General features: G+C 46.2%; 4 protein-coding genes across 26 annotated transcripts in view; 2 read left to right on the top strand and 2 right to left on the bottom strand.

The window, feature by feature from the left end:
* ralgapa1 (Ral GTPase activating protein catalytic subunit alpha 1) overlaps positions 1-4,271 on the bottom strand; it is a 52,453-nt gene extending 48,182 nt beyond the window's left edge. For all 19 annotated transcript variants that reach the window (XM_078089029.1, XM_040199187.2, XM_078089030.1 and 16 more), the window contains exons 1-6: positions 3,645-4,271; positions 1,431-1,541; positions 1,259-1,308; positions 568-625; positions 439-482; positions 114-291 (exon numbers count right to left, since the gene is read on the bottom strand). In XM_078089029.1, coding sequence (XP_077945155.1) covers positions 114-291; positions 439-482; positions 568-625; positions 1,259-1,308; positions 1,431-1,541; positions 3,645-3,750 — 547 coding nt within the window. In that variant the 5' untranslated portion in view covers positions 3,751-4,271. The remainder of the gene's footprint in view (positions 1-113; positions 292-438; positions 483-567; positions 626-1,258; positions 1,309-1,430; positions 1,542-3,644) is intronic.
* A 99-nt stretch (positions 4,272-4,370) lies between these two features.
* On the top strand, positions 4,371-7,432 carry brms1la (BRMS1 like transcriptional repressor a). 2 transcript variants are annotated; one of them, XM_040199202.2, is made up of 9 exons: positions 4,371-4,561; positions 4,903-5,061; positions 5,239-5,329; positions 5,418-5,545; positions 5,629-5,708; positions 5,935-6,031; positions 6,152-6,241; positions 6,348-6,412; positions 6,516-7,432. In XM_040199202.2, exons 2-9 carry the CDS (start codon positions 4,923-4,925, stop codon positions 6,612-6,614), a joined length of 789 nt encoding a protein of 262 aa, XP_040055136.1. In that variant the 5' UTR covers positions 4,371-4,561; positions 4,903-4,922; the 3' UTR covers positions 6,615-7,432. The 2 variants fall into 2 exon arrangements, with proteins under 2 accessions (XP_040055136.1, XP_077945170.1); XM_078089044.1 differs by lacking the exon at positions 4,371-4,561 and having other exon boundaries at positions 4,902-5,061.
* Positions 7,433-8,476: 1,044 nt separating this feature from the next.
* mia2 (MIA SH3 domain ER export factor 2) lies at positions 8,477-24,018 on the bottom strand. Of its 4 annotated transcripts, none has more exons than XM_078089041.1 (28): positions 23,489-24,018; positions 23,211-23,344; positions 22,599-22,685; positions 17,942-22,406; positions 17,536-17,805; positions 17,232-17,332; positions 15,035-15,166; positions 14,818-14,839; positions 14,530-14,618; positions 14,166-14,237; positions 13,710-13,820; positions 13,500-13,571; positions 13,306-13,410; positions 13,015-13,137; positions 12,678-12,857; positions 12,440-12,530; positions 12,241-12,308; positions 12,083-12,153; positions 11,894-11,995; positions 11,701-11,797; positions 11,513-11,580; positions 11,303-11,388; positions 11,046-11,159; positions 10,595-10,708; positions 9,915-10,025; positions 9,725-9,768; positions 9,458-9,635; positions 8,477-9,357 (listed from the first exon to the last, which is right to left on the bottom strand). In XM_078089041.1, the coding sequence occupies exons 1-28, from the start codon at positions 23,607-23,609 to the stop codon at positions 9,137-9,139; spliced, it is 7,449 nt and encodes a 2,482-aa protein (XP_077945167.1). In that variant the 5' UTR covers positions 23,610-24,018; the 3' UTR covers positions 8,477-9,136. The 4 variants fall into 4 exon arrangements, with proteins under 4 accessions (XP_077945167.1, XP_040055129.2, XP_077945168.1 ...); XM_040199195.2 differs by having other exon boundaries at positions 22,115-22,406; positions 23,489-24,008; XM_078089042.1 differs by lacking the exon at positions 10,595-10,708.
* Positions 23,962-26,934, top strand: gemin2 (gem (nuclear organelle) associated protein 2). Its single transcript, XM_040199200.2, has 10 exons — positions 23,962-24,284; positions 24,488-24,572; positions 24,972-25,061; positions 25,296-25,355; positions 25,511-25,621; positions 25,706-25,750; positions 25,856-25,924; positions 26,023-26,133; positions 26,310-26,368; positions 26,624-26,934. Exons 1-10 carry the CDS (start codon positions 24,163-24,165, stop codon positions 26,661-26,663), a joined length of 792 nt encoding a protein of 263 aa, XP_040055134.2. The 5' UTR covers positions 23,962-24,162; the 3' UTR covers positions 26,664-26,934.
* The last annotated feature ends 128 nt before the right edge of the window (positions 26,935-27,062 follow it).

The following is a 27,062-nucleotide window of genomic DNA, read 5'->3' as shown; positions in this document are numbered from 1 at the left end:
AGGTCATTGATCTCATCTCTGAGCATTTCTTTTTTTGTATGTTAGCTGAACCCAGTTATAAGTCAAACTCCACTGTGTATGTGTGCGAGTGTGAGTGTGTTTCTGCTACTAACTCTCTGTTAAACTGAGCGCAGGGTTGATCAGAGTGTCCAGGGTGCGCGGGGTCCCTTGGGAGAGCGGAGCCGGGAAGCCGGGGATCAAACAGGCGAACATGCAGAGCTGCTCTCGGGCCGCGTTTCTCTGCAGCGCTTGCATCCACAGCAGGAAGAGGCGCACGCCTTCCCGACGGATCTACACCAGGGAGAAGAAGCGTGAAGAGAAGCCAAATCAGTACATGCCGCTGGACGCTTTTTCTCGAGTTAAAATAAATGAAATTAGGAAGACGCTGGAGGATTGGGATCCAAGGGCTAGGAGGGAGAGGTAACACAGACACGGTACCTTCAGAGAGTTCCCCGTGTGCAGCAGCTTTTTCAGAATCAGCCCTGAGAGAGAAACACATGTCAGCCAAGTCAACCTGATTCAACGCACAGACGGGTGTCAGGAAAGAGGCGCAGTTTGGGCTTTTACCGATGCTGTGGAACTGCCATCGGCACTGGATTCTCTCTGGCAGCAGCTGCAGGATTTTCTGGAGTAATAAAAAATAATAATAATTAGATACTTGGGACCATTCTGTTTGGAGCTGATTTTATCAAGGGGGAGTTTTCCCGCCTGGAGTTGAATTTGGCACTGCCTGAAAAGACGTTTACGCCAATGTGAGAGAATCAAAAAGAATGATGATTAATGGTTCCACTTTATTAGATAGTTAGTTCAACTGGATCAGATGAAAAACTGCTAAGTGAAAAAATTGAAGTGAGTATGATAAGAAATCAATAATTCAATAACTCTGTCCACCCTTATTCCAACTAACACCTGCCAGGCCTGGATTTGGCACCTGCTTTTGTCCAAGTCCTCACTGCGCTTGTGCTCTGCCAAGCCTGGCTCGGTATTTTAAGTGCTTGGGGCCAACTGGAGGTCAGCAAACCAACGCATACTGACTGCTATCTCATCCCCGCTGCTCCAAGCACCCGTGACCGCAGGTCTGCTGCATGCCAGTGCTCTTTGGTGCTGTGGCACCGACAGAGACCCCCTACGGTGAGCCGGAGCTGGTGGAATCCCCATCACGTCAGTGCGCTCGTTCCAGTGCGGTTACGCATCACCGCTCTGGCGAGACTTCCTCTGGATTTACTGATACTTTATGAAATATGACATTACATCTTACCTCAAAGATGAAGAGAATAGAGTCCAGCTCCTCCCTCTGAGACTTGTGACCTGAAACACATGGACGGGTTTAGAACAGCAGCAGCGGGACGGGGCGAACTGAAATGTCTTATTTGCACCACTGTGAAAGCGGACCAATCAGAGCGTCCGGTCAACGGTCCAGTAAAACGTACCTTTTTGCTTGAGGCTGACCTCAATGGTAACAAAGTTCTCAAAGAACACATAGTAGACGTGGGAGCAGTTCACGTCGAAGAACTGCTTCAGCTCTGACGGCTCAGCGTTTTCTGTGAAATCGGCAGAAAATGGAAACGGTGGAAAACCTGGAGATCTGCCTCTACATCTGACACACACACAACATTAAAAAAAATCTCTTTGTTCCCCCTCGCAGCCATTGCAGTCAGGAGACACAACATTGCAAGAAAAGCACCACTTAACAGGAAGGCAACGTCATAATAAATATGGAATAACACCGTCTTTAGTCTAAATGGTTTTGAGCTGGAAGTATAAAAACACCTGGACGTTGACGCCACGCATACTTGTGTGATGCCGGCATTGAACCCGATGACGTACAAGAGTTTCAAATTTTCAAAACCCGACGGAAAATGATCGAGCCACGCCTCACGTACATTATCACAACAACTCTGCTTGGCAGCTCTGAATGCTCCTTCGCTTTAGACTTCGGATGTTCGAGTCCACGATGCTCAGAGTTACATTTGCTCGCTATTCTTAAATCACAGTCTACAGCTGTGAACCAGCAATCTATAAAAGGATTATCTGAGGTCCACAAGTATACTCTGAATAGGAAAACGTCTAGAAAACAGCATTTTCCAAAGACCCAACTTGAATGACAGTATTTGCAAACGTTTAAGTGAAACAAGATCCTTATATACACATATCATGAGGACGGGCGATTCTCACCGTGTTATTCTGTGTCTCCTGTTATTAACAACTCAACTAAATAGCTTGAAAACACAGCTATTTAGACTAGTTCGATCATGAACCGTAATATATATATATATATATATACACGGTTTAGACACAAACGTACTGTGGGGCCAGATGTTTGGCCCTGTTGTTAACGCCGGAGCAAACAGTTACTACATACCCCAATTGCATCAAGGGGATTGCAAAGTGATGAAATAGCTTCTTGTTTAATTATTCTTTCAGATGTTGTTTAACTTTAGGAAAGAATGCGGAACTCCTCACACTTCCCCTTGTTTCCTCAAATAGTAAGCGTTTGTTTTAGGGTGAAGAAAGCTGCTCAGTTTGTTTTCATGAGAAGGACTATAACAGGAACCACAAATGAACTAAACATGATTCTTTCCCCGGGGTTGTTATTGTCTCTCTCCATCTGTGAAGTTAGAGCGTTTCCTCGGGTTACTACCAGCGCTGCGTCTCATAGTCCCCATGTGTCGGGTCGCTCCCTCGGTGACGTGTGCTCAGCAGTTGTTGGGCAGCCTGAGGGGTCCTTCTCAAACAACTTGACTGTGTTTGTGCGTGTGATTGTTATCAAGGTCCTGGACTCCCCACAGAGCACAGAGAGGGGCGCAGCCCTTTCTCTCCCTGACACACACACACACACACACACACACACACACACACACACACACACAAAGAGAGAACCCAGCAGCTCCTACAATAGAAAGAGGAAATTGTGGCTACTGTACTGGCCACAGAGAGGAAATAGTAGTGTTTGTGTGTCTGAGGGCGTGTCGGCATGTGGGAGCCAGTGTGTGTGTGTGTGCCAACGAAATCACGAAGACACTCACAGAACCATCACTTGTTAAAACCCGTTGGCCTTCCAACAACCCTTTCCTATTCAATAACACATGCACAACAATGCAATTAGCAGTGTGTGTGTATGTGTGCGTGTGTGTGTAACACATCTTAAAACACTTCTCACAAGCCAGGTTTTCATGGAGCACTAAGCCACACATCTGCAGAAATCCCAACCACACGAGTGACTCCTGCGATCAACACGTTATTACACCTCCATCCAAAAACATGACAATGCAATAAAACGGGCCCAGCTTCTCTTCCCCCCTCGATGGGTTCTGTTGACAGCTGCTGCAGCGAACACTACTTACCTTTAAATACCTTCAGACTTTTAGCACACATAAAAGGCTCGTTGCTGCCAGTAGAAATCAACCAACATCGATTATAAAGATGGGAAAAATATAACTGATCCAAGTTAATAATTGCAATTGGTCTGTGTTGTAACTAACCCCCCAGCAAGTGACTTTAAAAACGTTAAAAACGAAATTCCATTGTGTTAAAAAGTTTTTTCTGTTTGACAGCAGGGGTTTTGACATGAGTTTGGGGACATTCCCACAGACGGGCACGTAAACGCTAACCTGTTAGCTGCTTAATGACTATCCCCAACTTACCTATGACTATCCTCAGGTGCTTCAGCCTCGTCAACACGTCCTTCTTTGGGTCCAACACTTTCTGTGTTGATTTTTTAACGTCCCCATGAGGCTTTTTGGAGAACATTCCTGGGGCCGGTGACACAAGACGGCGGCGGCAGACAGCGGAGGAGGCGCTAGCTGGGTAGCCACTTGAACAGGCTTAGCTAGCGTTAATCTTCAAAGTGTAACGAACCAGCGCCGCTTCTGGACCGAATATTGTTTGTGATGCAGCAAATTAACAGCCCTCCGCAACGGTGCGGAGCGTATCAGTGATTAAATGTTGTCGTCTCATTCTGGTCAACCTAAGAAAAAACAGGTAAGACGCAGGGGGGCAAAGCATCCATCCATTGCACTCGACTGCACCTCCCTTCCACAACAGCCCGTAGCCTGAAGGCTAAGCTAGCTGGTTAGCCGTCTCCGCTGCTCACTTCGTCATGGCGGAGGAGGGAGGAGGCAAAACAAACTAATGGATACCAGAAACATCCAACGTCAATATGGTTTGACAATGAGCAAACCCTGCTGATAGCATACATAACTTTATAATACACATATACTACAAACGTGTAATATGCTTCTGATTCCAAGAGCATTTTACAGCGGCTAAAGTTTTAAAGTTAAATGCTTTTCGACGTTCTGCTCGAGCGCTTCGCCTTATGCGGGCTCTAGTCATCTAGTCATGGGTAATGTAGTTTGCAGCTGGCTGATAACCCTTCAGTGACGAGGACATCGGCGATACATAAAACTACAGCTCCCTACACAAATAAAACCGCCCTTCTGAGATTTGTTTTTAGCTTAGCTGAGGCACACGAGTGAAATTGTAACTGAGAGGGAGAAAACAAGTTTACGCTTTTTCTTTTCTTTAACAATCTCACCCACGTTGTGTGCATCCCCATCTCGTGAGTTATGGTTTTGTTTCCTTATCAATATATTTTCGAGACAAGTCGCGCTAATATCGTAATCTAACATCCAACTATACTTGATAGCTAGCATGCTAACGTGATGCTAACTTAATGTGTTGTCGTTTCTTTCTGTTTGACTTGTGTAATGATTATAAAAGCAAAAAAAATATATATCGTAGTCAGTCAAAAATGCATTGCTTTATTATCCTTTATTAGCTCAACCCAAGCAAAAACGTCTTTATAAAGCCAGGACGTAAGACAATGTTTGCCACATTATTGCAAATACAGCTGTATGTATCATCTGCGCATCTGGTTGTCTCCCTGTCGCACATCGGCAGTCTGGAATCGACCTGCTGTTATGCCGGTGCACCGTGACCGGGAGAAGAAAGAGAGCACTGTGGAGGAGATGGAGCTGGAGGAGCACGAGCATGAGGCCTCCAGCTCGGAGGAGGAGGATTCTGACACCTCGTCTGTCTCCGAGGATGGAGACAGCTCTGGTAAAAAAAGAAGAAGAAGTCTGATACAGTAGAAAATAAGCACAACAATCAACTTATGTTCATGATTTCCATTAAAACTAACAGTGTATGACTCTGTGTAGTTCCGGTCAAAGGTAACCCTAACTCCATAATAATTAATCTAGAGGCGTTTGTGTGCGTTGCTCTATTGTGTCCCAGAAATGGACGAGGAGGACTGTGAGCGGAGGAGGACAGAGTGCCTTGATGAAATGTCCAACCTGGAAAAACAGTTCGGGGATCTCAAAGACCAGTGAGATAGAAATAGATTTCAGTGAAGTTCATATCGTGACTTGGTATTGGTCGGCTCTTGCTGCAGTCAAACCCGTGTTTGTGTGCAGGTTGTATCACGAGCGTCTCAGTCAGGTGAACAGCAAGCTGGGAGAGGTGGAGGCCGGCCGGGCAGCAGAATATCTGGATCCTCTGGCGGTGCTGCTGGAGAACATGCAGGTCCGCACCAAGGTGGCAGGTAAACAGGGACACGCAGACACACTCGGCACGTCTCGCACACTCCTCCGTCATTCACCCCGTCGTTCCCTCTGCCTCTCTCAGGTATCTACCGAGAGCTGTGTCTGGAGTCAGTAAAGAACAAGTATGAGTGTGAGATCCAGGCAGCGTGCCAGCACTGGGAGGTCAGGAATGCACACACACACACACACACACACACTTTAATTTGCCTCTGTCTTAGAGAAATGTATTGCTGAGTCATTCAACATTCAGAATTAGATTTGAATCGAAGTGTTATTTGACTTGTGTCATTGGTGGTTGTGTGAGTAGGTATTTGGATGTTTGCTTGCATTAGTTCCTTGCTAATATTATGTTAATGTCTTGTCTTGGTGTGTGTGTGTGTGCGCTCAGAGCGAGAAGCTGCTGCTGCTCGACACGGTGCAGAGTGAGCTGGAGGAGAAGATCAGAAGACTAGAAGAAGACCGACAAAGCATAGATATTACATCAGGTAATGCAACTAAATACATTTGAAATACAGCAGCAGCGACGCACACCGCGCATCCAGCATTGTGCGTTGTACTCAACGCCAGTGAAAAAGTTTGTAATCAGTCCGTGTCTCTCCTATCAGAGTTGTGGAATGACGAGTTATCAGGGCGGAAGAAGAGGAGAGATGTGCTGAGTCCGGATAAGAAGAGGAGGCGACCTTCAGTGGTGTCTGATATCCTTCTGTTGCTGATACTACTGAGCATTAAAGCCGCGTCTATAAATTGCCGTATGCGGATGTGTCCTGGTGTTCAGCTCCCTGTGTCCTTAACTCCGCCCACGCCCATATATCGTTTACATGCTGCCCGACTTGGACATCCTGGAGGACTGGACGGCTATCAGAAAGGTGCGCAAAATGCTGCGGCTTTGTCTCATGTCTGCGTCTTTGTGTGTACGCATCTTTTAACAACAACAACAACAATGATGTGTGTGCGTGTGTTGTCCCCCAGGCCGTGGCTACGCTGGGCCCCCACAGAGGGAAGGCGGACACGGACGGCCCCGTGTTCCCGTTCAGACAAGACAGATGCCGGCCCATTCTCAACTGCTGAGGAACACACACGGCGCGCACACATTACCGAGCCCCCTCAAACAAATCAGGACGCACGAGTGTATACACGACACCCACGGCACGGTTTAAGATGGACATTTTTGCTGAGTCGTTCCCACAATCCACCACATCCCTCAGCTAACAGCGGCGCCAGTAAGCTGCCCGTTTGTGTAGACAAGTTTATTTTAGAAGTGACGACGTGCTCCACATTTGTGTCGTCTTCACCGAGGTTATTCCTTTAAAATAGATGCCACCGATTGGATGGAAATGTTTGAAGTGAATCTGGTGTTTGGTGAGAGAGCTGTTATCTGTATCGCAGTGAGCCACAGTGTTGTCTAAGCTACATTTATTTTGTCTGTCAACAGCTACATCAAGGGGAAAAGTTTATTTTGATTGTACTTCACAATTGGATACCCGAGGGACAAAGATAATATACTGTAGGACAAGTTAAAATACCACAGGTGTCACCGGGACATTCTCCTCTTGCGCATCTACCTCGTTACTCAGTCAGACTGCTTCACTCTGTGACGCAAAATCTACGTTAGCATCATTGCTCATGAACACGGAAGCGCTCGTATCGTCACCAGCAGCCCGGCGAGCGTTGGTGCACCGCAGACGTGATTCCTCCAATCACCCCTCCCTCCATTTACTCTTCCATCATTTAACTCTATGGTTATAAAAGGACGATGAACACGCTGCCCTTAACATGTGACCTTTTTTTAATAAGATAAAGGGTGTCAACACAAAAATGTATGGACATTTGTGTCTGTCTCCTTACTAATGTGAGTGGGTTTTATAATTAAAATGGTTTTATAAGCAGGTTGTGGTGTCTGTTCACTGTAGCTACAGTGGTGAGGACGCTGATGGAACGGAGAGCACTTGGATGGACGTCACGAGTAATAGTTCTGTCATAGCGTAACCCCACTATTTTTAGAATGAAATATTTAGTGGTTTTCAATAAGTGTGTTTACAAACTGCTTCCTGTGGAGCAGGAGGCCTGTCCTCTCTCTCCCCGAGCCTCACCACAGGGTGCACGGAGGGATAAATGATGTCATGGCATGAAACTTGTGCTCACAGGTGTACGGCGGAGCATATGTCAACTCACTGGCGGAAGGCACCTTTGCACCTACCACTTTTTAAAAAACCACAAAAACTTTGAGAAGAAAAAAAATGAATTTATACAGCTAGGACCACTCTGAACGAGTGGCCACCCAAGCTTCATTTATTTCACAAACGTCATCGTTGAGCAAATTGCCCGGAGGGAATGGAATGTATGACCATAAGAATAACTGATAAAAAATAACAGCTGTGTAGATTTGTTATCTAGATGTGAAATAGTAGCTTTCATAGAGGTTAGTACATTGAGGTGACACATTTTTAAATTTTGAGCTCAATAGTTTGATGGACTCAAGGTTTTACTCTTGTGTGTCGCCGTGGTTTCTCCTGCTTTGACATGTCCAAATGTCTGGGGTGAAGTAAAAAAGATGTCTTGTTAGCACAAACACTGGCACAATCAATCTCTGGAAATACAAGTTCTTTGTATTTCCAGAGATTAATAAAAATAACCACTGAATATTTAAAAAGGATGGTAAATATAAAATTATGCAAAATTACAATGTACAAATCTTATAATATAAGCAAACATGGCATTTATTTATGTTTATTTAATGTATAGTTATCAGTTAAAAGTTAAGGTAATGAGTTAGGTGGCGTTGTGTATATGCATTGTGCTGTGCAATTAAGGTTACAATAGATAAAATTTGCAATAAATTGGAATTATATATAGTCCATATTTAAACAATGCTGTTGCATGTGGTAAATACAACACTAGAAACACGCTAACAAATCACTAAATTCAACACCTTTTCAATCTGTCTTTCAAGTCTTTATTAATCTGTCAATAATCACTTTTTACAAAATTCACAATGGTGACATCCTTCCAACGTGAGTCACCGGCTACCAGGAGCCTCTCGTTTCCTCCGTAATCAAGTCCTGTTTGCTGCTGTCTGGAACCACAGCTCTGTTGATGGGGGCTGAATCCTACAAATCCCACTGGGAAGCCGGGGAGATCCAGTTATGCAATTTAATCCAATCTTAAGAAACTTGCTTGTTTTACCTCTGAGGAATCCAATCTTGGTCAAAACCCAGAGATGCTAAATAGCTAGTTTTATTATTATTTTTTTAAATGTCTAAATGTTTAAAAGTCTTTCTGGCATTGTCAACCGTCTCTGGTTCACTCACTCTCACACAAACACAAACAAACACACACACAGCTGCCGTGATCCTGCCGCTGACCATGTGACACAGCAACAGGAACTACTTCACAGGTCGGATGATGATACGGGCGAAGAGAGGAAGCAGACGGGCTGTGAAGGCTGATGGTTTCCTAAGAGCTGACGCCCCTTCACTAAATAACCCCCCCTCCCCGGGCCGTTGCTGTCACGCTAAACAGAACCGTGGGAAACGACAACGGGGGCGACCGGACTGACCGTCCCTCGGACCGTCACGTCGTTGCTCAAAGGCTCAGATGACGTCCTCGGGCGGGGGCAGGTGCTCCTCTGCCGACTGGCTGTGCGGCAGGGAGGGGACGGCCTGCTGGGGAGGGAGCGGACCCATCGAGGGTTGTGGGTGTCCGTCGAGCAGAGGGGGGCGCATGGGGGGAGCGTAGTAAGGGCGAGGGGCATTGGGCCCACCGGGAGGGAAACGAGGAGGGAAAATCATTCCTGGGGGTGGAGGGGCCCACACTGGAGAAAAGAGGAAACAGGAAGAGAGCGGCAGGTTAACCAACGGCATTCCGACATAACGTGGCAGCAACAGGTGGCGCAGACGGCCGGGACTGCTTACTCGGCATCATGGGAGGGCCCGCAGGTCCCCTGGTTGGGTAGAAGTCAGGAGGCGGCGGGCCATAGGGGCCTCTACGAGGAAAGGGGCCGCCCACGGGACCCATTGGGTGGCCGGGTGGCGGTGCCCCCCCGATCCTTGGATCGGCTTCAGGGGGAGTCCTTCGATCCCCAGGACCAGACTGTGGACAGAAAACATCAACGTTACAAAAGGCACGAGGCGACACCGACACCCACACACACACACACACACACACACACACACACACACCTCTGTGAGTTCAGGATCGCCAGGCCCGTCTCTGTAGGAGCCATCTGCATTGAGAGGAAAGGAGACAATGAGCAACCATCACCGAGATGGTTAATGCAGGTTTCCATTTGTTCAGCTACATACGCTCCAAAGAATGAGATGGAAACACTGAAGGAACAACGGGATGCTGTACAGATCACGGGGGACTCACCCGCAATGTCTGCAGGGTGGGGGGGTACCGGGACGAGACCCCTGGGATGATAAAATGGTCCCAGAGGAGGTCTCCTGTACATCGGACCTCCTGATTCTGGGAACATGTAGCCTAAGAGACGGACACATGGGGTGATATTTAAGCATATACATTAGCAGCTCTCCAATTCCAAAGCTGTGAACAAGTTAAACAACTGTGCAGTTGTTTAAATAAACACTTTAATAGTTTCAAATATAACTGATTTGACATTTGTCTAAAGTTCAAAGCGCATTGAACACACAGCCCACATGCAGCGTCACACATGCATTTAGCATGCACATGCGCACTAAACGACTTGGCACAGGTGCCACTATTGACCTTAACCCTTTGAATGGATGTCATGAGCGCGGACTGCTGCAGCACTCACAGTGTCAGCGCTGGGTTTTGGTTCCTAGAGCTGTGTGCAGACTTAATACCACTATGCCTTCAAAACAAACAGGACCTACATAAATAATGTAATAATGACCATAACGGAAGGTGGATGACAGAGCGACCCCCCCCTGACAGTGAAATCAATCATAATCCTTGATGTATTCACTGGCTGGTCAGGTTGTGCCTGTCTTGTATTACAGCCTGGAAACCCCGCTGGCTTTACTCTATTTATTTCTTGTCTTCTCTCCCTCTTTCTCACACACACACACCTGGTGGTCCAAGGGGCCCGGGGGGGCCTGGCGGGGGGCCCCTGCGATCCCTCTCCCACGTGGGAGAGATCGAGCCGCTGTCTGAGTGAGGGCCTCCGCTCCGCTCCAGCTCTCCTAGACAAAGAGTGGGAGGGAAGAAGCAGAACCAATCGGCCAAGGACAAAATGTCAGACTATTAGACCGGAATGGGTGTATGATTGTAAGTTGGACACAAAGATGAACTGTCATGTCGATCAGAATGAAATGATGGGATTTAAAGACATATCTTTCTGCCATTCACTTTTCAGAGCGCGAACAGCGTGCTAACACATGGACCATGCTAGTGCACACAGCTGATCATGCTACAGCCAGCTGGACCTCTCCAACATGCACAGAGCGTTTACTGGTCTGATCTGGACTGGTTCAGTGTGCAGCTGTGTTAATATATATATATATATACATGTGTGTGTACCTCTCGGAGACAGTCTAGCAGGTGGGCCGTCCATTAATGTGGGAGGCGATAAAAAAGCTCTGGTTTCAGATGCAGGTCGACCCAGAGGAGATGGACCGTATGGGGACCTTTCAGCTGAGAGGGCCAAGGGAAGTTTGGTTAGTGCAAATCCGTAGCCTTGTGCTTTCAGGGTGGGATCGGGTGAATATGAAGTACGATAATGGATGGTTCGGTTCACATGCGTGTGTGTGTGTGTGTGTGTGTGTGTGTGTGCTGACCTCTGAAAGGCAGCGGCCTGGCTAAGCTGTCCAAGGCGTAGGGATCTTTGTCGAGGGCGTCGAGCTTAAACTGTGTGTCGGTCAGCCTGCAAACAAACACAACTTAAGTCATATGAGCAAATGAGAAACATTTCATAGACTCTGTTGTGTAATGTATATGGTGTATAAAAACAGCGGATGACATTAAAGCGCTTGTTACTGCCTGCTTACTTCTGTCTGTAGAGGCTGTTCTCTCTCCGGATGTCGGCCAGGTCTCGGTCTGCTGCCCGGGCTGCCAGCTGGAAACATCAAGCCATGATCACATAAGTACATGCACACAGATGCAGTCAAGTGCACAACGTTAAGAGAAGTCATTTGAATGCAGCAAAATGAAGAATACTTCATGTCATTTTACAAACCCAGTTATTGTGAGCCTTCTTTTCATGTGCTGATATTTGAGTCTGGTAAGACTGCTTGGTTTTCTCCAGCTCCTCCTCCATCTCTCCCGCACGTTGTCTGAAGAAAAACGTGATGTAGAGGTGAGCCCCCATGTGTGTTTCCTGCTTGTGTGTGTGTGTGTGTGTGTGTGTGTGGGGGGGGGGGGGGTGCCACCTGTAGTTGCTCAGCTCTTCCATGGCTAACGCAATGTTCTTGTCCGCTTTATTTAACTTCTCCTCTTTCTGCAGGCGCTCCTTCTCCTCCACGGTCAGCAGCCTGAGAAATGCACAAGTTCCATCAACGTCCCGAACAGCTGCTACAGCTCGCATCTGCTCTCTTAACTTCCCCACGTTGGGTCTATACCTGTGTAGCTTGAGCTCATTCTCCTGGTACATTTCTGTCATGATCTGGAGTTTCTGTTGTAATCTTTGGACCTGAAGGAGAGCAATGAATCAAAAAGCAAATGAATGTAGATCAACAATAGAGGAGAATATCACACAAATACGTTCTGGGGAAGCTACCTGATCTTGGTACTGCTCAGAGTCTGACTGCAGGGATAACTTGTCATTGTTCATCTCCCTGATGCTCTCTAGAGGGGAACCCAAAAGCACACACACACACACACACGCAGTGTCACACAGATCCAAAAACACTACATCCGTGACCTGTCGGCGTTGATATCAGAAGTAACGACAGCACAAAAACGTACTGCTGACTCACCTTGAAGTTCTTCTTTTGCTTTGACTTCATCGCTCAGTTTAGCAAACAGTCGGTCTTTGTCTTCATCTACTGCTTTGAGGTCCGCATTCAGCTGCATTCAAATACGCGCAACGTATCAGTCAGTGTGCGAGTGTACAGAAATGAGAAAAAAGGCCCACAATGTTTTTGAAGAGATCGAGGTGGTTGCATGATCTTTTCATAAACATGGTGAGCTTTTTTGTCCGTAAAATAACAATACCTTCGCAGCGTAGATGAGTTTCTGGACTTTCTGCAGATGGCCCTGTGTGTCCTTAACTTCCGCTTTTCCGTTTGCCTCTGCTCTACCATTGGAGTTCTCCTTCTGGCCCCCTGCCTCAGCTTCCTCCTCCTCCAGATCGGAATCCCAACCCTTCATCCCCAGCAGCCGATCGGTCAACGACTGGAAGCGCACACACGTATTTGGCCTTGATCAATCACACCAGCCTTCTGTTGTGCTATTTCTCCAGATTCCCATTATATAACGCAAGGTTGTTAATGGAGATGTCAAGGTACAACACAACAAGCCACAACACAGTGTAACAATAGAGCCAACGTACCATTATGCGCTCGTCTTTGGTGGCCACGTCCTGCAGCATAGCACCGTGGGCCACCTCACACCTGCTCATCTCGGCCTCCAACTCACTCACCCTCTCCGCCCATCCCTCCACCTGCTGCCTCAACTGCACGGAGAAACAGGCCAATCAACACGGGGGATGGGGGGGTCAATTAGAAAATAATGAGTGTGGATTGGCTGAATGAAAGAAACTGGCTGAGAAGTACTTTCAATTGAACCGTGCATCCCGCCTCACATGGGATGTTGCTGTTGTTGGAGGTGTACGGCGTCCTACCTGAGCATTGCTCTCCTGCAGCAGTGCGCTCTCCTCTCCAGCTGTTCCCAGGTTCCCCTGTAGTCTATCGCTGTTCATGCTGTACACTTTCAGTGTGGTTTGTGCCTAGGGAGAAACAAGCGGCGGCTTATTTTCAAGGGAAAGGTGAAGCACGAGAGAGAAGAGGACAGGGAAGAAGGGTGCGGTAATGGTACCTGCTCGTCCTGTGACAGGAGGTCTCTGCTTTCTTCTTCACTGGTTTTAATGGTCTCTTCAAGCAAAGCTATCTGGAAGGATAACAAAGTTTTATATATGTGAATATCGCACTAATGCAATGGATTACCAACCATATCCTAATATCACATGTGTCACATGTCAGACAATTCCACAGCTGGAATTGTTGGTCCTGGTACGTGGGCTCCCACCTTCCTTTCCTGCTCTATCCTTTGTTCTCTCTGCTGGTCCAGTTGTTTCTTCAGTTGTTCCACATCCCGATCCAGCTCTCTTTTAGCATGACCCAGCTGTCTGGCTTTGACCTGGAGGAGCAAGAAATCAAATTACTGAGACAGTGTCTCAAGCGCTTTGGTCCAAAGCTGTTTAAGTTCTATTTCATTGTCACTCGCTGCCAGCAGTTCATAGCTTTGTTTATGACCACCGCAGGCTGCTGTTTTCAACAAGCAAACCTCTAAAAACCCACTGTACACTACAACGACACCAAGGCTCATAACCATTAAAACCTCAAACAGGTCGTTTTGAGAAGAGATGTTTTAAGCAGGATGACAAGGGTGTCGTTAATAATGATTCTACTTTTGAACAAAGTATGGAAGAACTAAACTAAATGTCTAAATAAAAATGTCCCTCATTAATAACAATAAACTTACCTCCAGATGTTCTGTCTTTTGAGTTTGGGCCAAGACACCATTCTCCTTCAGCGTGCTCTCAAGGCCATCGTACTACAAATAAAACATAATGAGGAAATAAATCTGACCGGCAAGACTCTTGCTAACATGACAACATCAGGATTTAAACTCATATTTAGAACTGTCCTCAATAGCTTTGCGATGGGAGAGTTTCTGTTTTTTGATCACCACATGCGAGAGACTCGACATCCTCTCATTCAGACCATTTTCAGGCCATGGGAATAAAAAGATATAGTAATTTTGCCTCAGTTGGAAACACCCTGTGTTGTGTCACAAAGGCTCTGCCAACAGTCAGTATTCAATCAGCAATGGCACCAGTACCAACCTCTTGCTGACATTTGCTGAGATCCTCAAGGACTTTACACTTCTCATCCAGCAGCTGTGTCACCTGCTCCGCCATCCTCCGCTCTTTACCTGAAAAGAAGGGAATACAGAGCCTGTAAAGATACTGAAATGATCTTCTAACATATTTCTTCTTGATGGGTTAATAAACGGTTAATAAACAGTGGCATGAGAGAGGTTGGGTTGACAGGGATTAGTGAGGTTTTGTTGGTCCTGGTACCAACAGGGTCTAAAAATATGTTATATTAAAGAATAAGTAGTGAGAACTTACTTCGATACATTCTGCTTTTGACCTGGGATGAAATAAAAAAAATAAAAATCAACATTGAACCGCGTAATTAAGGGATTATATTTGTTCAAAGATTTGCTGACCATAAAGTGTGGTCTCTTTGTGTCTATGTTTAAAGCAACAATATCATCCCAAATGACTATACTGCATGTACAATCTGTGATGTTGATGCGTGTAACATACATAGCTGTGTACTTACAGAACTATAACATCTACAGGTAAATAACAGCATGGTCACCAGCCCCACCAGACTGGAGACGATGACCGGTTCCCATGACAACCCGTACAGGTCCGGCCCAGGTCTGATGTCATCAGGCAGTGACGACACAACCTGAATGAAGAGGAGAGATCTGTTTGTTTTAGGAGCTGGTTTCAGTCTATTTGGTTTGGTCTACTCTACATTGACGCAATGGAAAATTTACTGTGCACTTCTCATTTCTGCAAACCAACTGTTAGTTCAAATCAACTGCGGTGAATGAAATGAAACGTTACAGATGGTTCCTTGCAGCCTCACAAAACAGCTGATGCTTCTGCAAGTAGAGTGTCTCCCATAAACGAGCCTCATTTCATTTCCAAGTAGCTTTAATATTCTCACAATTGTCTAATGTATGTAGAGCCTTACTAGTTCAACGACTAGCCACGACTATTTCGCCTAGAAACTTTCCTACACAGCTGTTATATAAAAAGGAGTAAGATGAGTTAGTACTTTACCCGCAATATAAAAACAAACATCTTAGCTGCATGATTTTTAAAAAAGAGGAAAGCCCCTGTTCAGATATAGTAATGTTACCATTAATTAACAAGCTAACGTTAGCTAACTGTTAATAGCTAACTCTGTGGACAAGTACACAAACACGCCTGAACGTTGTATTGACAGCTGGTTAACGGCGCCGGTCCGACACACTTACAGTCAAACATCAAATAAATCAAATGTAACGTTATTTCGCAATAATGGACGAGCCGTTACATTATGTCAGATCGGAAATGCTAACGAAACCTGCCAGATACAACGTACATCCTTCACTTTCTCCACTGCGATGCTGTAGTAAGCCTCCGCCGTCGCCTGAAAGTCGACTGCTGTGTTGACCGACGGGTCGCTTTCTGTGTGTTCCGCCATTTCCCAAATATCTCATTAGCTTATGCTTTTGGTGAAAGTTGGCATTTAAAGCCTGACATTAGGCACACAAATCGAAGCCGTCAACCGGGCTGGCGGCGATTTCACATCCTATTCACAACACCGAGCTCAAGAGTGGAACACGCCACATTGTAGGAGGGGTGGGTGGGTGTATTCTCTCTACAAACTCCTCATTTAGATCCCTTTGGGTGTTTTTTACTCCAGGACACGATATAAAAACTATTAGAATACGTTTTTTGAATTTTCAAATACATATATATTGATGTTAGCACTCATAGGGTCATATGGATATTTTCGCACCCCCGCCTTTGTAGATGGTTCACTCGCAACGTCACCAATTGCAGAATGCCACACTGGCACGTCGGAACACTTTCAAAGTGACACCGAGAGAAACAGGTGTCCCTTCACACAGGGCTCTGTGACCCTTAATGGAACACTTTCCATCTCTAACTATATATCCAAATAAATAACACCGTCATTTCAAACGTGCATAAATGCAATCGCGCTGTTTACACCGACGTGTCACATGCGTTTTGTTTCGGGTGCAGAATAATAGAAATAACAAGCGGGTCCAAGTAGGACATAGGTGAAGATTCGACCCGTCAGCAAAGGTTTCACAATGTACTCACCGAGCCGGCCTCATTTTCGTCCATTTTTAACTCTTTATTAGTCGTGTCAAACGGTTTGCCTGAAGAGAAAGTGGGTTTCCAGCTGGCTCATGGTGTGTAACAGACCCACCGGCACTCGGGAATTTGAGTCATGATGACGTAGCCGACTGAGTGTCCAGAGGGGGAGTCAGATCGACTTGACACACGTTTGGTGTTCTTAAAGGACCAGACCACACAGTATGCTGACCATGCTATAAGGACCTCTGAACGTTTGTTAAATTCAGTGTCAATTCCAGAGCCCTGTCCATAATAATCAAAATGTAGACATGCATAGTGTCTAGTTTGAAGTTACCTGACTAAACCTGGTTAAACTGGGCCAGGGAAAATTTCAGACAAACAAAACGCCTCTGAACTTGGGTCACATAAACAATGCCGTGAGGTGGGGGGGGCAATGACAGAACACGTTTCATTTAATCAACTAGACTAGGTTTTTTTACGTCCTTTTTTAGGTCTTGTGGATGACCGAACTCCCCCTCTGAAACACGCATGTGTTGTTGTGTAGTTGGTCACATGACAAACGTTTTGTACTTACATCATTGATATTTAAACCTACATCCGGTCTCCATGGGTTTGAATCTGTAAATAATTGTTACCTGTGAAATAAGCCATATAAGGAGCTCCCTCGCTGCGTGCATGTAACTTGTCAAGTCTTTGCCGATCTGATGAGCAAATTCCAGAATCTGTCTAATTACCCCTGGAATTAGATTCAAAAACATATTTTCACAATGGTATATTATTCAAATTCAACCAAAAGCTTTAAACTGTTTGTATTAATGTATAAGAATAAAGTTCCATTTAAAAAAATGTTCTGTATGCCATATCGAGGGAATGATGAGGAGGCCTTTTATATCTCATTGCTTAATATATTTGAATATTTCTTGAATAAGTCATCCATACCTTCAGGTGGGTGTGGTGATGCTGGCTGAATGTGAGGAAGGGCCTCCGGGCGCCGTCTCTCTCTTTCCCTTCTTTCTTCCTCCTCCACTCTTCGTTCATCCTCAGTCAGCCCCTGTTTTGCTGTGCTTCCACCCAGTCTTCCATCTTTGGCTTCATCCTCCCCGATCCATTCATCCCTTGGAGCGTTCCTCTCCAGGCTCCCAGGGGGGACGTCCTCAGCGGGTGTCTTGCCGTGAGTTGGGTACGATTCCCTGACCGAGTTGGGCCCGGCTGCATTTAACAGGGAACACACATGCACTCTGATTGAGATGATTTTGAGTCAAACCCATACTTGAATTCCAACATCAAACTACCTGAAACAATATCTTTGAGGCCATAAAAAAACTGCTGCTGACGTCTGATTCACCTGTGCTGAAAGTCTCCCTTACTCTTGCCAGCATCGTTTCTAGCTTCTGAAGCGCGATGAGCGTTCTGGTCTTTTCCTTGTCCTCCCGCGGTGCGTCCGCCAACCCCATGCTGGGAGCCACCAGTGCCTCTCTGTAATGACCCAGGAGCCTCTCTATATCCAGCAATATGGAGTCATCGCCATCGGGCTGATTGGCCTCGGTTACCGCGCTCCCTAAAGCGTAGTCCAAAAACTGCAGCTTGTGTCGGCCAAAGAGCTCCGTCAGGATGGTCGCCTCGTCTGCGCTCATGTGGCCTAGGAGGCTCTTGTTGTGTCTGGTGGGGGTTTTGGTCTGGAGGGGGCTTTCCACAGGGTGAGAATGGATCTGCGTTGGGGACGGAGGGGATCGCCGGGCCTCCCCAAGGGGGGGAGAAGGCCGCGGCAGTGACGCGGTGACGGGAGAGTCAGAGTGCAAATCTTGTACGTAAACCTGATTTGAACTGTGGGTTGTATCCACTTCCTGTTCAGGAGGGGGAGGTGCTTGTTCATTGTTTGGGCCTGTGTTAGAACCCAAACTTGGTGCGGACTCGTTAGGTCCCTCAGTATTGGCGACGGAGGATCTGAAAAAGCTAACGGTGCTTTTGAAAAGGCCGAACGCTCCTGCGCTCGGAGGCTCTCTTGACGTCCCTACATTGTGACCGTCGGACGGAAAGGTTTCTTCAGACATCACAGCGGACAAAACAGGAACCTCTTCCACCACGTCTGTCCTGGACTCGCCATGACTAGCGGTCTCCTCCCTGTCAGTGTGCATCTCTGTTACTATCATATGATCAGAGTGCACTTGCTCGGTTTTCTTCTCAGCTGAAACCCCGATGCTGACGGTTTCAGTGAATTCAAGCTTGGTGTTGTGGGCCTCACTGGAAAGTCGCTGATCATCTTCTGTGTTCTGAGTTGTGTGGCCAAGTGAAAGTGATTTAGTACTCTCACCTGAATGTCGCAAATCATTGTTCTTCCCCTGATCTTCCATGGCACCATCATCTTTATTCTCGTCCTTTTCTTTCTCCACCTTTATTACATCCTCATCCTTCTCCACACCTTCAACTGGTACTGGCTGACCGTCTCCTAGCCTGTCTGCTAATGTTTGATCAGTGTCGGCTACTAGATTTTGCTGTGCTGTCGCCACTCTCCCTTCCTTTATTGAGTTGTGGTTTGTGCTAGCAAAATCATTTTCATCTCTGTCCTGCACAAATCCCTCTTTGCTAGTTTCAGAGCAAAGCTCTTTTGAACGTTCAAGGATCCCCTCTTCCTCTTTGTTCCGCCTCAAATGCTCCGTGTTCTCCTTCTCCTCGACCTTTTCCTCTTTTATTTCGGCCATGACCTTTTCTTTTTCTCGCGCCTGATCTTCCAATTCTTCTACCTCCCTTTCCTCTTTGAACTCTTCTGTCTCCTGCTGCTTCCCCTCTTGGTTTAACTCCTTAACGTCACCCTGTTCCTCCTCTCTCTTTGACACCTCCCGCTGCTTCTCTTCCTCTCCATTTGAATGATTTTTCTCTTCCTTTAAGTGCTCCGTCCCTGTCTGTTTCTCCTCTTCCTTTATAATCTTCCCTTCCACTTGTTTCTTCTCTTCCTCTGTCTCCTCGCTTTCCTCCTGTTTATCCTCTTCCTTTATCTCCTTTTCTTCCTCCTGTTTCTCCTCTTCCATTATCATCTTTCCTTCCTCTTGTTTCTTCGCTTCCTTTATCACCTTTTCCTCTTCCTGTTTCTTCGCTTCCTTTATCTTCTTGACTTCCTCCTGTTTGTCCTCGTCTTTTACCTTCTTCCCTTCCTCTTGTTTCTTCGCTTCCTTTATCTCCTTTTCCTCCTCTTCTTTCTTCACTTCCTTTATCTCCTTTGCCTTCTCCTGTTTCTCCTCTTCCATTATCTTCTTTCCTTCCTCTTCTTTCTTCGCTTCCTTTATCTCCTTTACCTTCTCCTGTTTCTCCTCTTCCTTTATCTTCTTCCCTTCTTCTTGTTTCTCCTCTTCCTTTGTCTCTTCGACTTCCTCCTGTTTCTCCTCTTCCTTTATTGTCTTCCCTTCTTCTTGTTTCTCCTCTTCCTTTATCGTCTTCCCTTCTTCTTGTTTCTCCTCTTCCTTTAGCTTCTTCCCTTCTTCTTGTTTCATCTCTTCCTTTGTCTCTTCGACTTCCTCCTGTTTCTCCTCTTCCTTTAGCTTCTTCCCTTCTTCTTGTTTCATTTCTTCCTTTGTCTCTTCGACTTCCTCCTGTTTCTCCTCTTCTTGTATCTTCTGCCTTTCCTTCCCTTTCTCGTCTTCCTTTATTTCTTTCACTTCCATCTGTCTCTCCTCTCCCTTCAACTCTTCACTTTCCTCCTTTTCCTCTTCCTTTGACCTCACTTCCTCAGTCTGAGTCTCATTTCGAGAGAATATAGCTGACTCGAGACCACTTTCATTCCAACTGTATTTCTCTGACTCTGTTGTCTCACTCTGGAGGTTAATACTGCCGCTATCTCTCTGAGTTTCTGGAATAGTTTTCTCTAACTTGTGTTCCTCACCAACACTTTGAGTGGATCGCTGTTGCAATTGTGGGGAAACGGACTCCTGAACTGCACTCGTGTTCTCTTTCTGTGTTGTCGCTCTAGTCTCACCCTCCTCTCCCGTCTCACCCTGAAGTGTCTCCGCGCCTGGACTATCAATCACAGCTAGAGAATCTGAACTATCGTCCTTGTTTCCAACGCTGTGAGCAAGTAGCGGTTCATCCTCATTGGAGACTGCTTCATGTCTCTCCTCAACTGCGCCCGACGACAACGAAGGCCGAGTCTTCCCACCGCTCGCCCCTCTGCCATCACTTTGTTCTGCTTGGTCATCAGCCGTCGGAATTTCTTGATGAAGGACACTTGTCTCTGCTCCATTCCCTTCACCTTCATGGCTACCCGTACCGATTTTAATCTCATCGATGGATTCATCTACGTAATCAGTCTGATTTGGATTGTCTGCCCCTTCTTCCACCCCGTCCCCTGTTTTGTCCTCATGCTCGTCTACAGATTGCCCCTCGGAGTTTAAATTCAAAACCACAGAACTGGAGTCAGACCCAATGTTGGTGCCAGATTGTGTATGTAAATCCTGATCATTGCCACTTGCAGTTTTGCTCTCGTCTCCGACTGCCTCTCTGTTATTACCCTCTGCCTGGTTTCCTATTGGTTTGGACATCTGATGAGCTTTACCCTCCATTTCTGTAGATTTATCATTCTTGCGATTATCTGAAACATCGTCATCCTTTTTCTCCTTACTGCTGTTGAACATTAAAGACAATCCACCCTCAGTCTGGGAAGGTTTCTCTAAATCGGTCTGAGGAGGAACATCATGAAGGTCGACCTTGGTTGCTGCATCTTCAGTGGAGACACTTTCCTTGGTGCTGTCTGAAGAACCAAGGTCGTTGTTTTCAGCATGGACTTGGATCTCTGATGCGACATTCTGGTCTGGTGCAGTTTCTTCCACCTTTGATTCATTACTAGTTTCTGTCCCTACTTCCCCTGTCAGTGCACCTTGAGATTGACTGACATCCAAGTTCTCTGAGTCTGTCAGAGGCTCAAAGGTTTTGTTCTCCTCTGTCTCCTTAAAACTACTTCCTGCCCTCTCATCAACTTCCTTCTTGTCTTCTCCGAAGCCTAAAATGTCCTTGATCCCCATATCCAACCAAGAACCAGGAGCCAGCTGTTCCTCCTCCTCCTGGTCCGTCTCTTTGGCCTCTCTTTCAGGTGTCAGGCCGAACCTCAGCGTGTTTGACAGTCTGCTTCCCAGCCAATCCAGTGTCCCGGTCTCTTTCTTCTCCTCTTCGTGCAATTGGCTTCCATCTAGATCCAGAGACATCCTCCTACTCCTGAATCTCTCTGCTGGTTCTTTGTCATCTTCTCTTTTGTCATCTTGCTCTTTTTCTGCTGTTTTTGTCTCTCCTCCATAGCCGAGCCACCCAGTCATGGTTGCTGTGAAAAAATCTCCATTTTCTGTGTTTGCTCCTCTACTTTTCAAGACGTCATCCGGTTTCGGGTCTCCCCCCAACCCCAGCCGTTCTGTCACGGCAGAAGCTTTGGCCCGGTTCTCCGTTTTCTCCTCTTTCTTCCCTCCTTCGTCCTCCTCAGCCAGACCTAACCATCCTGTCACTGAGGAACCGAGCCAGGAAGAAGAGGGGGCAGACCCACCTTGTTCCCTCAGAGCCGCCGGAGTCTCTCGCGCACCCTCGTCACTCCGAGAAGCTGCGTCGTCAGCACTTTTGCCTTCATCCTCTTCTGCAGGGGTGGACACTGCCGAAACTGGAGATCCTGTGGAGGCCTCTTCGGATGTCGAGGGACTCTCAGTGCTTGTGGCACGGGGAAATGGAGATGTTTGGGTGGTTTCAGACACCTGGTTTTTCTGATCATCATCAGCATCATCGTCCAAATGACTGGAGTCAATGAAGTAACCAAATTCATCGATGCAAAAGAAATCGGATTTCTGAATCAAGAGAGGATATGAGGAGGAAGAACAGGTTCAACGTTAGTATTTACTTGGGCTTTAAGACGGTAACACATCACAGTATAACATATGTTTTAAATTCATTATCAACCACACGCTTCTGTCTTCATGAAAGGGAATGATTTGATGAGACCACAATCTGAAGAGCTATTGAAATCAAAGCCTATTTACCTGAGTTTCCACTATTTTCTCCGAAGTAGCGTAGACCTGCTCCTCTTGCACCGCTTCCTTTGGGAAATAGCCAAACTGTTTGTTAATCTGAAAGCAAAAGAAAGCAGTTTTTAAGCCAACAGCAGTATTGTGGACAAATGGAGGGAAGCAGCACGCGGCTATCAACAGGAGAGGACACGAAAAACGGACAAAAAATGAAGATGAAGTACATTCAAGGCATTTTCTTAAAAAGTTTCCTTCCTCGTCTAAGGTTCCTCGGCTATGATTTCATTTAAGTGGACATTTGTTTGAAACATTAAAAGGTAGATTCACATTGATTCTTGTCTCTGCCTTGCCTTAAGTCACTCAGTGCAGTAACAGGAATTTTGAGTAATTCACGGGTCACTAAGGTTTGAAAAAAAAGTGGTTTATTATTTTAGGAAAATAATTTACCCTTTAAATCTGGTAAATAGTGATACTGGGTCGGCATATTCATTCATTTTTTCATCATTATGATACCAAGACTGGCCAATCAGTGCTGAGAATCATCTGTATTATAATCATGTCCAATCTGTTCAATGTAGAACCTCACACAAGGGACTGTTTAAGACAAGATATGGAGCTCAGACTCACGCTGCCTGCCCAGAGGTCTTCTCTCTTTCCGGTCAGTTTTTGGTAAACAAAAATGGTTTCCCCTCGTCTGAAGCTCAGGAACCGACAGTCTTTGCCTTGGTGGTCCCTGGTGGCCTGTGCTCTGCTCAACAGGCCTTCACACACACAAGATTACAACATTAAAATATACACACACACACACAAACAAACTTGTAGATTATCATCATAAATACAGAAAATACAGACTCAATTACATATAAACTGTGTTACGAACTACAATATAATATTTAAAAACTTACTTTCACACTCAGTATCTCCACAGATCTTGTAGTCAGACAACAATCCCAGACTGAAGTGAGGTAAAATCACTAAAACTATGCATGTACCCCACAGAATCGTGCATGTCTGTGAAAAAGCCATTGTTGTTGTTTTAAGAGGAGTGTGTTAATAGGAAATGTCCATGCTAACTCCGAAAGAACTGCGGCCAGCTGTGCTGGCAAGTGGACATTGACTCTAAGCTGCTGCTGTCATGAAGACTCAATGGTGAATGAGAGAGACGAGATAAGAAATAATGCTAGTGAGGATAATCATTAACTGTTCAGAGCTGTTTGGCAATGCAGCATTATCTGGACACTGTTCAAAGGTTTTGTACATTTTTCAAATTTTAACTTCTATTTGGGTTCAACATCACAGACGAGCTTCCACAATGGACATCTCACCGTGGAATACATTTAAAAGAACATAGCGGCTGATTATTATTATCTTTTGTCAGGCTAAGTCGTGGACCCTTTGTGGACTTCAGCCTAACTACATCACCATAACAACCAGCACAGCGCGCAGGGATTCGACGTCATCACTGCGCGCTCCCAATCAAGATGGCTTCCTAGTTTGGGAGACTGGCACAAGTGTTTGATACGCAACAACATTCGAGCCCACATGTCTTGAGAGAAGTCGGCTTTCGCTTGTTTTCAACATGAAGTCGGACGTGGAGGAGTTAATGCCGAGGCTGCTGCCCGTTGAGTTCGGAGCCGCTTCAGAGGACCTGGACCCGAACGGACCGCCGAGAAACCCCCGAGAGTACCTGCGACAGGTCCAGTGAGTTCCCCTCAATAACTAACGTTGACCTCATTGAACCCAATGATATAACTGTACTGCGACAGCCACAAAACATGTTGTATGTTTATATTGAATGCTTCCACGCGCACTCAACTCTCCTCCGATTGAAAGTGTTTATTTTTGATGTGAGTGCGTAATTGTATGAAGACGGTGTTATGTGAGTTTGATGTGCTCTCCGGCAGGCTGGAGGCGTCTCTGTGCCCGGAGGTGGTGGTTGCTCACATCGACCCCAAGAAACTGAAGAAGAAGCAAACAATTAATGCCTCTGTGAGTAAATGCTCACACAAAGGGGGGGCGGTTACAGTGCAAGAAGTTGCATGTCTTCATGGTCCTCTTTCATTTTGATGCTGTTTATTTGAGTAACTCTATCAGAATGAATCATCTCCTTTAAATCTTTTTTTTTAATCTACAAATCCAATCACTATTGTTTTAGTAGCCACACTGTTAATTAAAAGTATGAAGTTTCAAGGGATGCACGGAGGATGTTGGGGTGGATGGAAGGATGTTGGGATGGATGGGGCGGATGTTGGGGTGGATGAGAGGATGTTGGGGTGGATGGGGGGATGGGGGGATGTTTGGGTGGATGAGAGGATGTTGGGGTGGATGTCGGGGTGGATGGGATAGCCTGTGTGTTCCATTCCTCCATGAGGTGTCTCGTGTGTGAAGGTGGCGGGCTGCCATGCGGCTCCAGAGGGGTTCTCGCCCAGCCTCAGCTGGCAGCAGCATCAAGTCGGTAACTTCTCAGATGTCCGGCAGGTAAACTTCAACCCATAAGACACTTTCGAGTACTTTATTTACTTTAGTACACACAATTGAAAAATACCATGTGTACATTTTAAACAACCAAAACCCCAACGCAACGTTTACCTGTTTTTAAATGTGTGTTGTAACGGTGCCGATTGGCAGGGTAATTGAATACCCTCTTTTCACGCAACATAAGAATCCCTTTCAACAATCCAATTATTTGTGGGTTCTGTCTTTTGCATTCAGAGCATCACAAAGAACCGGAATCACTGGAGCAACCACACTCTGGATGACAATGTGCTGATGGTGAGGAGATGGCAAGTTCATTAGCGTCAACCGATCCCCTTCACGTTGGAGGCGTCACCTCGAGAGCATATGTCTATGGTGATCACTGGAAACACCTGTATTTGTTATAACTTCACATTTGTATGCGTGTGTGTGTGTGTGTGTGTGTCCCACAGCCAAAGCTCACGGATGAGGAGGGCTGGAAGAGGTTCTGTTTAGGGGAGACGGTCTATCTGGGCTCCTGCAATACAGATGGTGAACCAGAGGCGGCGCTGGACTACCGCAAGGTTGGATGAACTATTGGGATTTACGATTGAACCTAATTTTTCAGGTATGCTGTATATATGCTAATAAACCGCGTGTCTGCTCAGGTGGGCTTCCCGCCCTTCCTCACCATTGTCAGCAGACTGAACCAGGTGAGCAGCCTCCTCCTCTTCACCCACGTAGCTCACTATCTCAAATCAGTTCAAGTGTCTTGATTACGCCCTCCCCTCGCCTCGCCTCTCTCTGCGTGTCGTCAGTCCACAGTGCTGATGGTGATGGAAGTCCTGATTGGCTGGTTTGAGGAACACGAGTTTGCGCCGCAGTTGGTGAGTTCACGTTGTTGAGTTGCTCCTCGTTTTGTTTTGTTTTTCAAATTGTTTTGCCGACTCCTCACGTGCGATATGCACCGGTTCGCTGGTCTCAGGGTCGCTGGCTGTACGCCCTGTTGGCCTGCCTGGAGAAGCCTCTGCTGCCCGAAGCCCACTCCTCCATCCGACAGCTGGCCAGGAGATGTGCTCAGCTCCGCAGCACACTGGTACGACCCCGTTTGTGCGTCAAACTATCGGTGGCTGCTTTGGCTTCATTGTTTCTCGCAGCTCGTGCCACATACCATGAATCCAAAAAAGTTGTATTCCGGTAGAAGAACCATCACTGTACTTTTTAAAAAATGTGCGCCATTCACAGCCGGGACTGTTCTTTTTGATTCCACAGGAGAGTCAAGGGGACGAGAATCTGCCTGCCCTCAACCTCCTCATCTGTCTTGTTGCCAGGTAACTACCACTGTGAACACTTACAAACGGCATGGTAGTACAAAATGTAAACTCTGGTGTCTCATTTGACCTCTTTACTTAAGATTCCATTACTATTCCAAAAGAACTTATTGTTCTTTTTACATAATGTACTAAACCACTGGCAAAGAGTATGATCTTGTGTAGATAACAAGAGTAGATATATATTTTTTTGTTGTCGCTATAGATAAAACCGATGCGCTGCATGCACGATCCATTACTTTTTCCTTCCTGCAGGTACTTTGAGCAGAATGACCTGGTGGACCAGCCGGAGTGAAATGTTCAGACGTACAGGAGGAATGTGTGGCATCCTCTCAGTGAAACATATGGAGACTCCTAAAGCAGCGGAGAACTTTCCAACCACGAGGATGCGAACTACGTTGAGAGTATCGCTCAAAGACCGGGGTTATCTCGTCGTACCAAGTCGTTTGGATCTCCGCTGATGTTACAGGACAACGACCAAAGCATGAGATGATCAGTATTTGTAAATTGAGTTCTGGGGTTTGTGGATGCAAGTGTTTTTCTATTAAACTAAAACAGACTACTTATGAGGCCCTCATCATTGATCCAACACCCCATTTGAATAATTGTGAAATTGACCATGTTAAGAACAGTCTAAGTAAATGTGATGTCAGGATTAAGCTTAGTTCTGAAAGCAGAAGGTGCTTTGCTGCTG

This window comes from Gasterosteus aculeatus, chromosome 15 (genome assembly GCF_964276395.1).
Source record: "Gasterosteus aculeatus chromosome 15, fGasAcu3.hap1.1, whole genome shotgun sequence".
In the NCBI taxonomy this organism is placed as follows: Eukaryota; Metazoa; Chordata; class Actinopteri; order Perciformes; family Gasterosteidae; genus Gasterosteus; species Gasterosteus aculeatus.
This window is presented reverse-complemented; position numbering and strand designations above follow the sequence as displayed.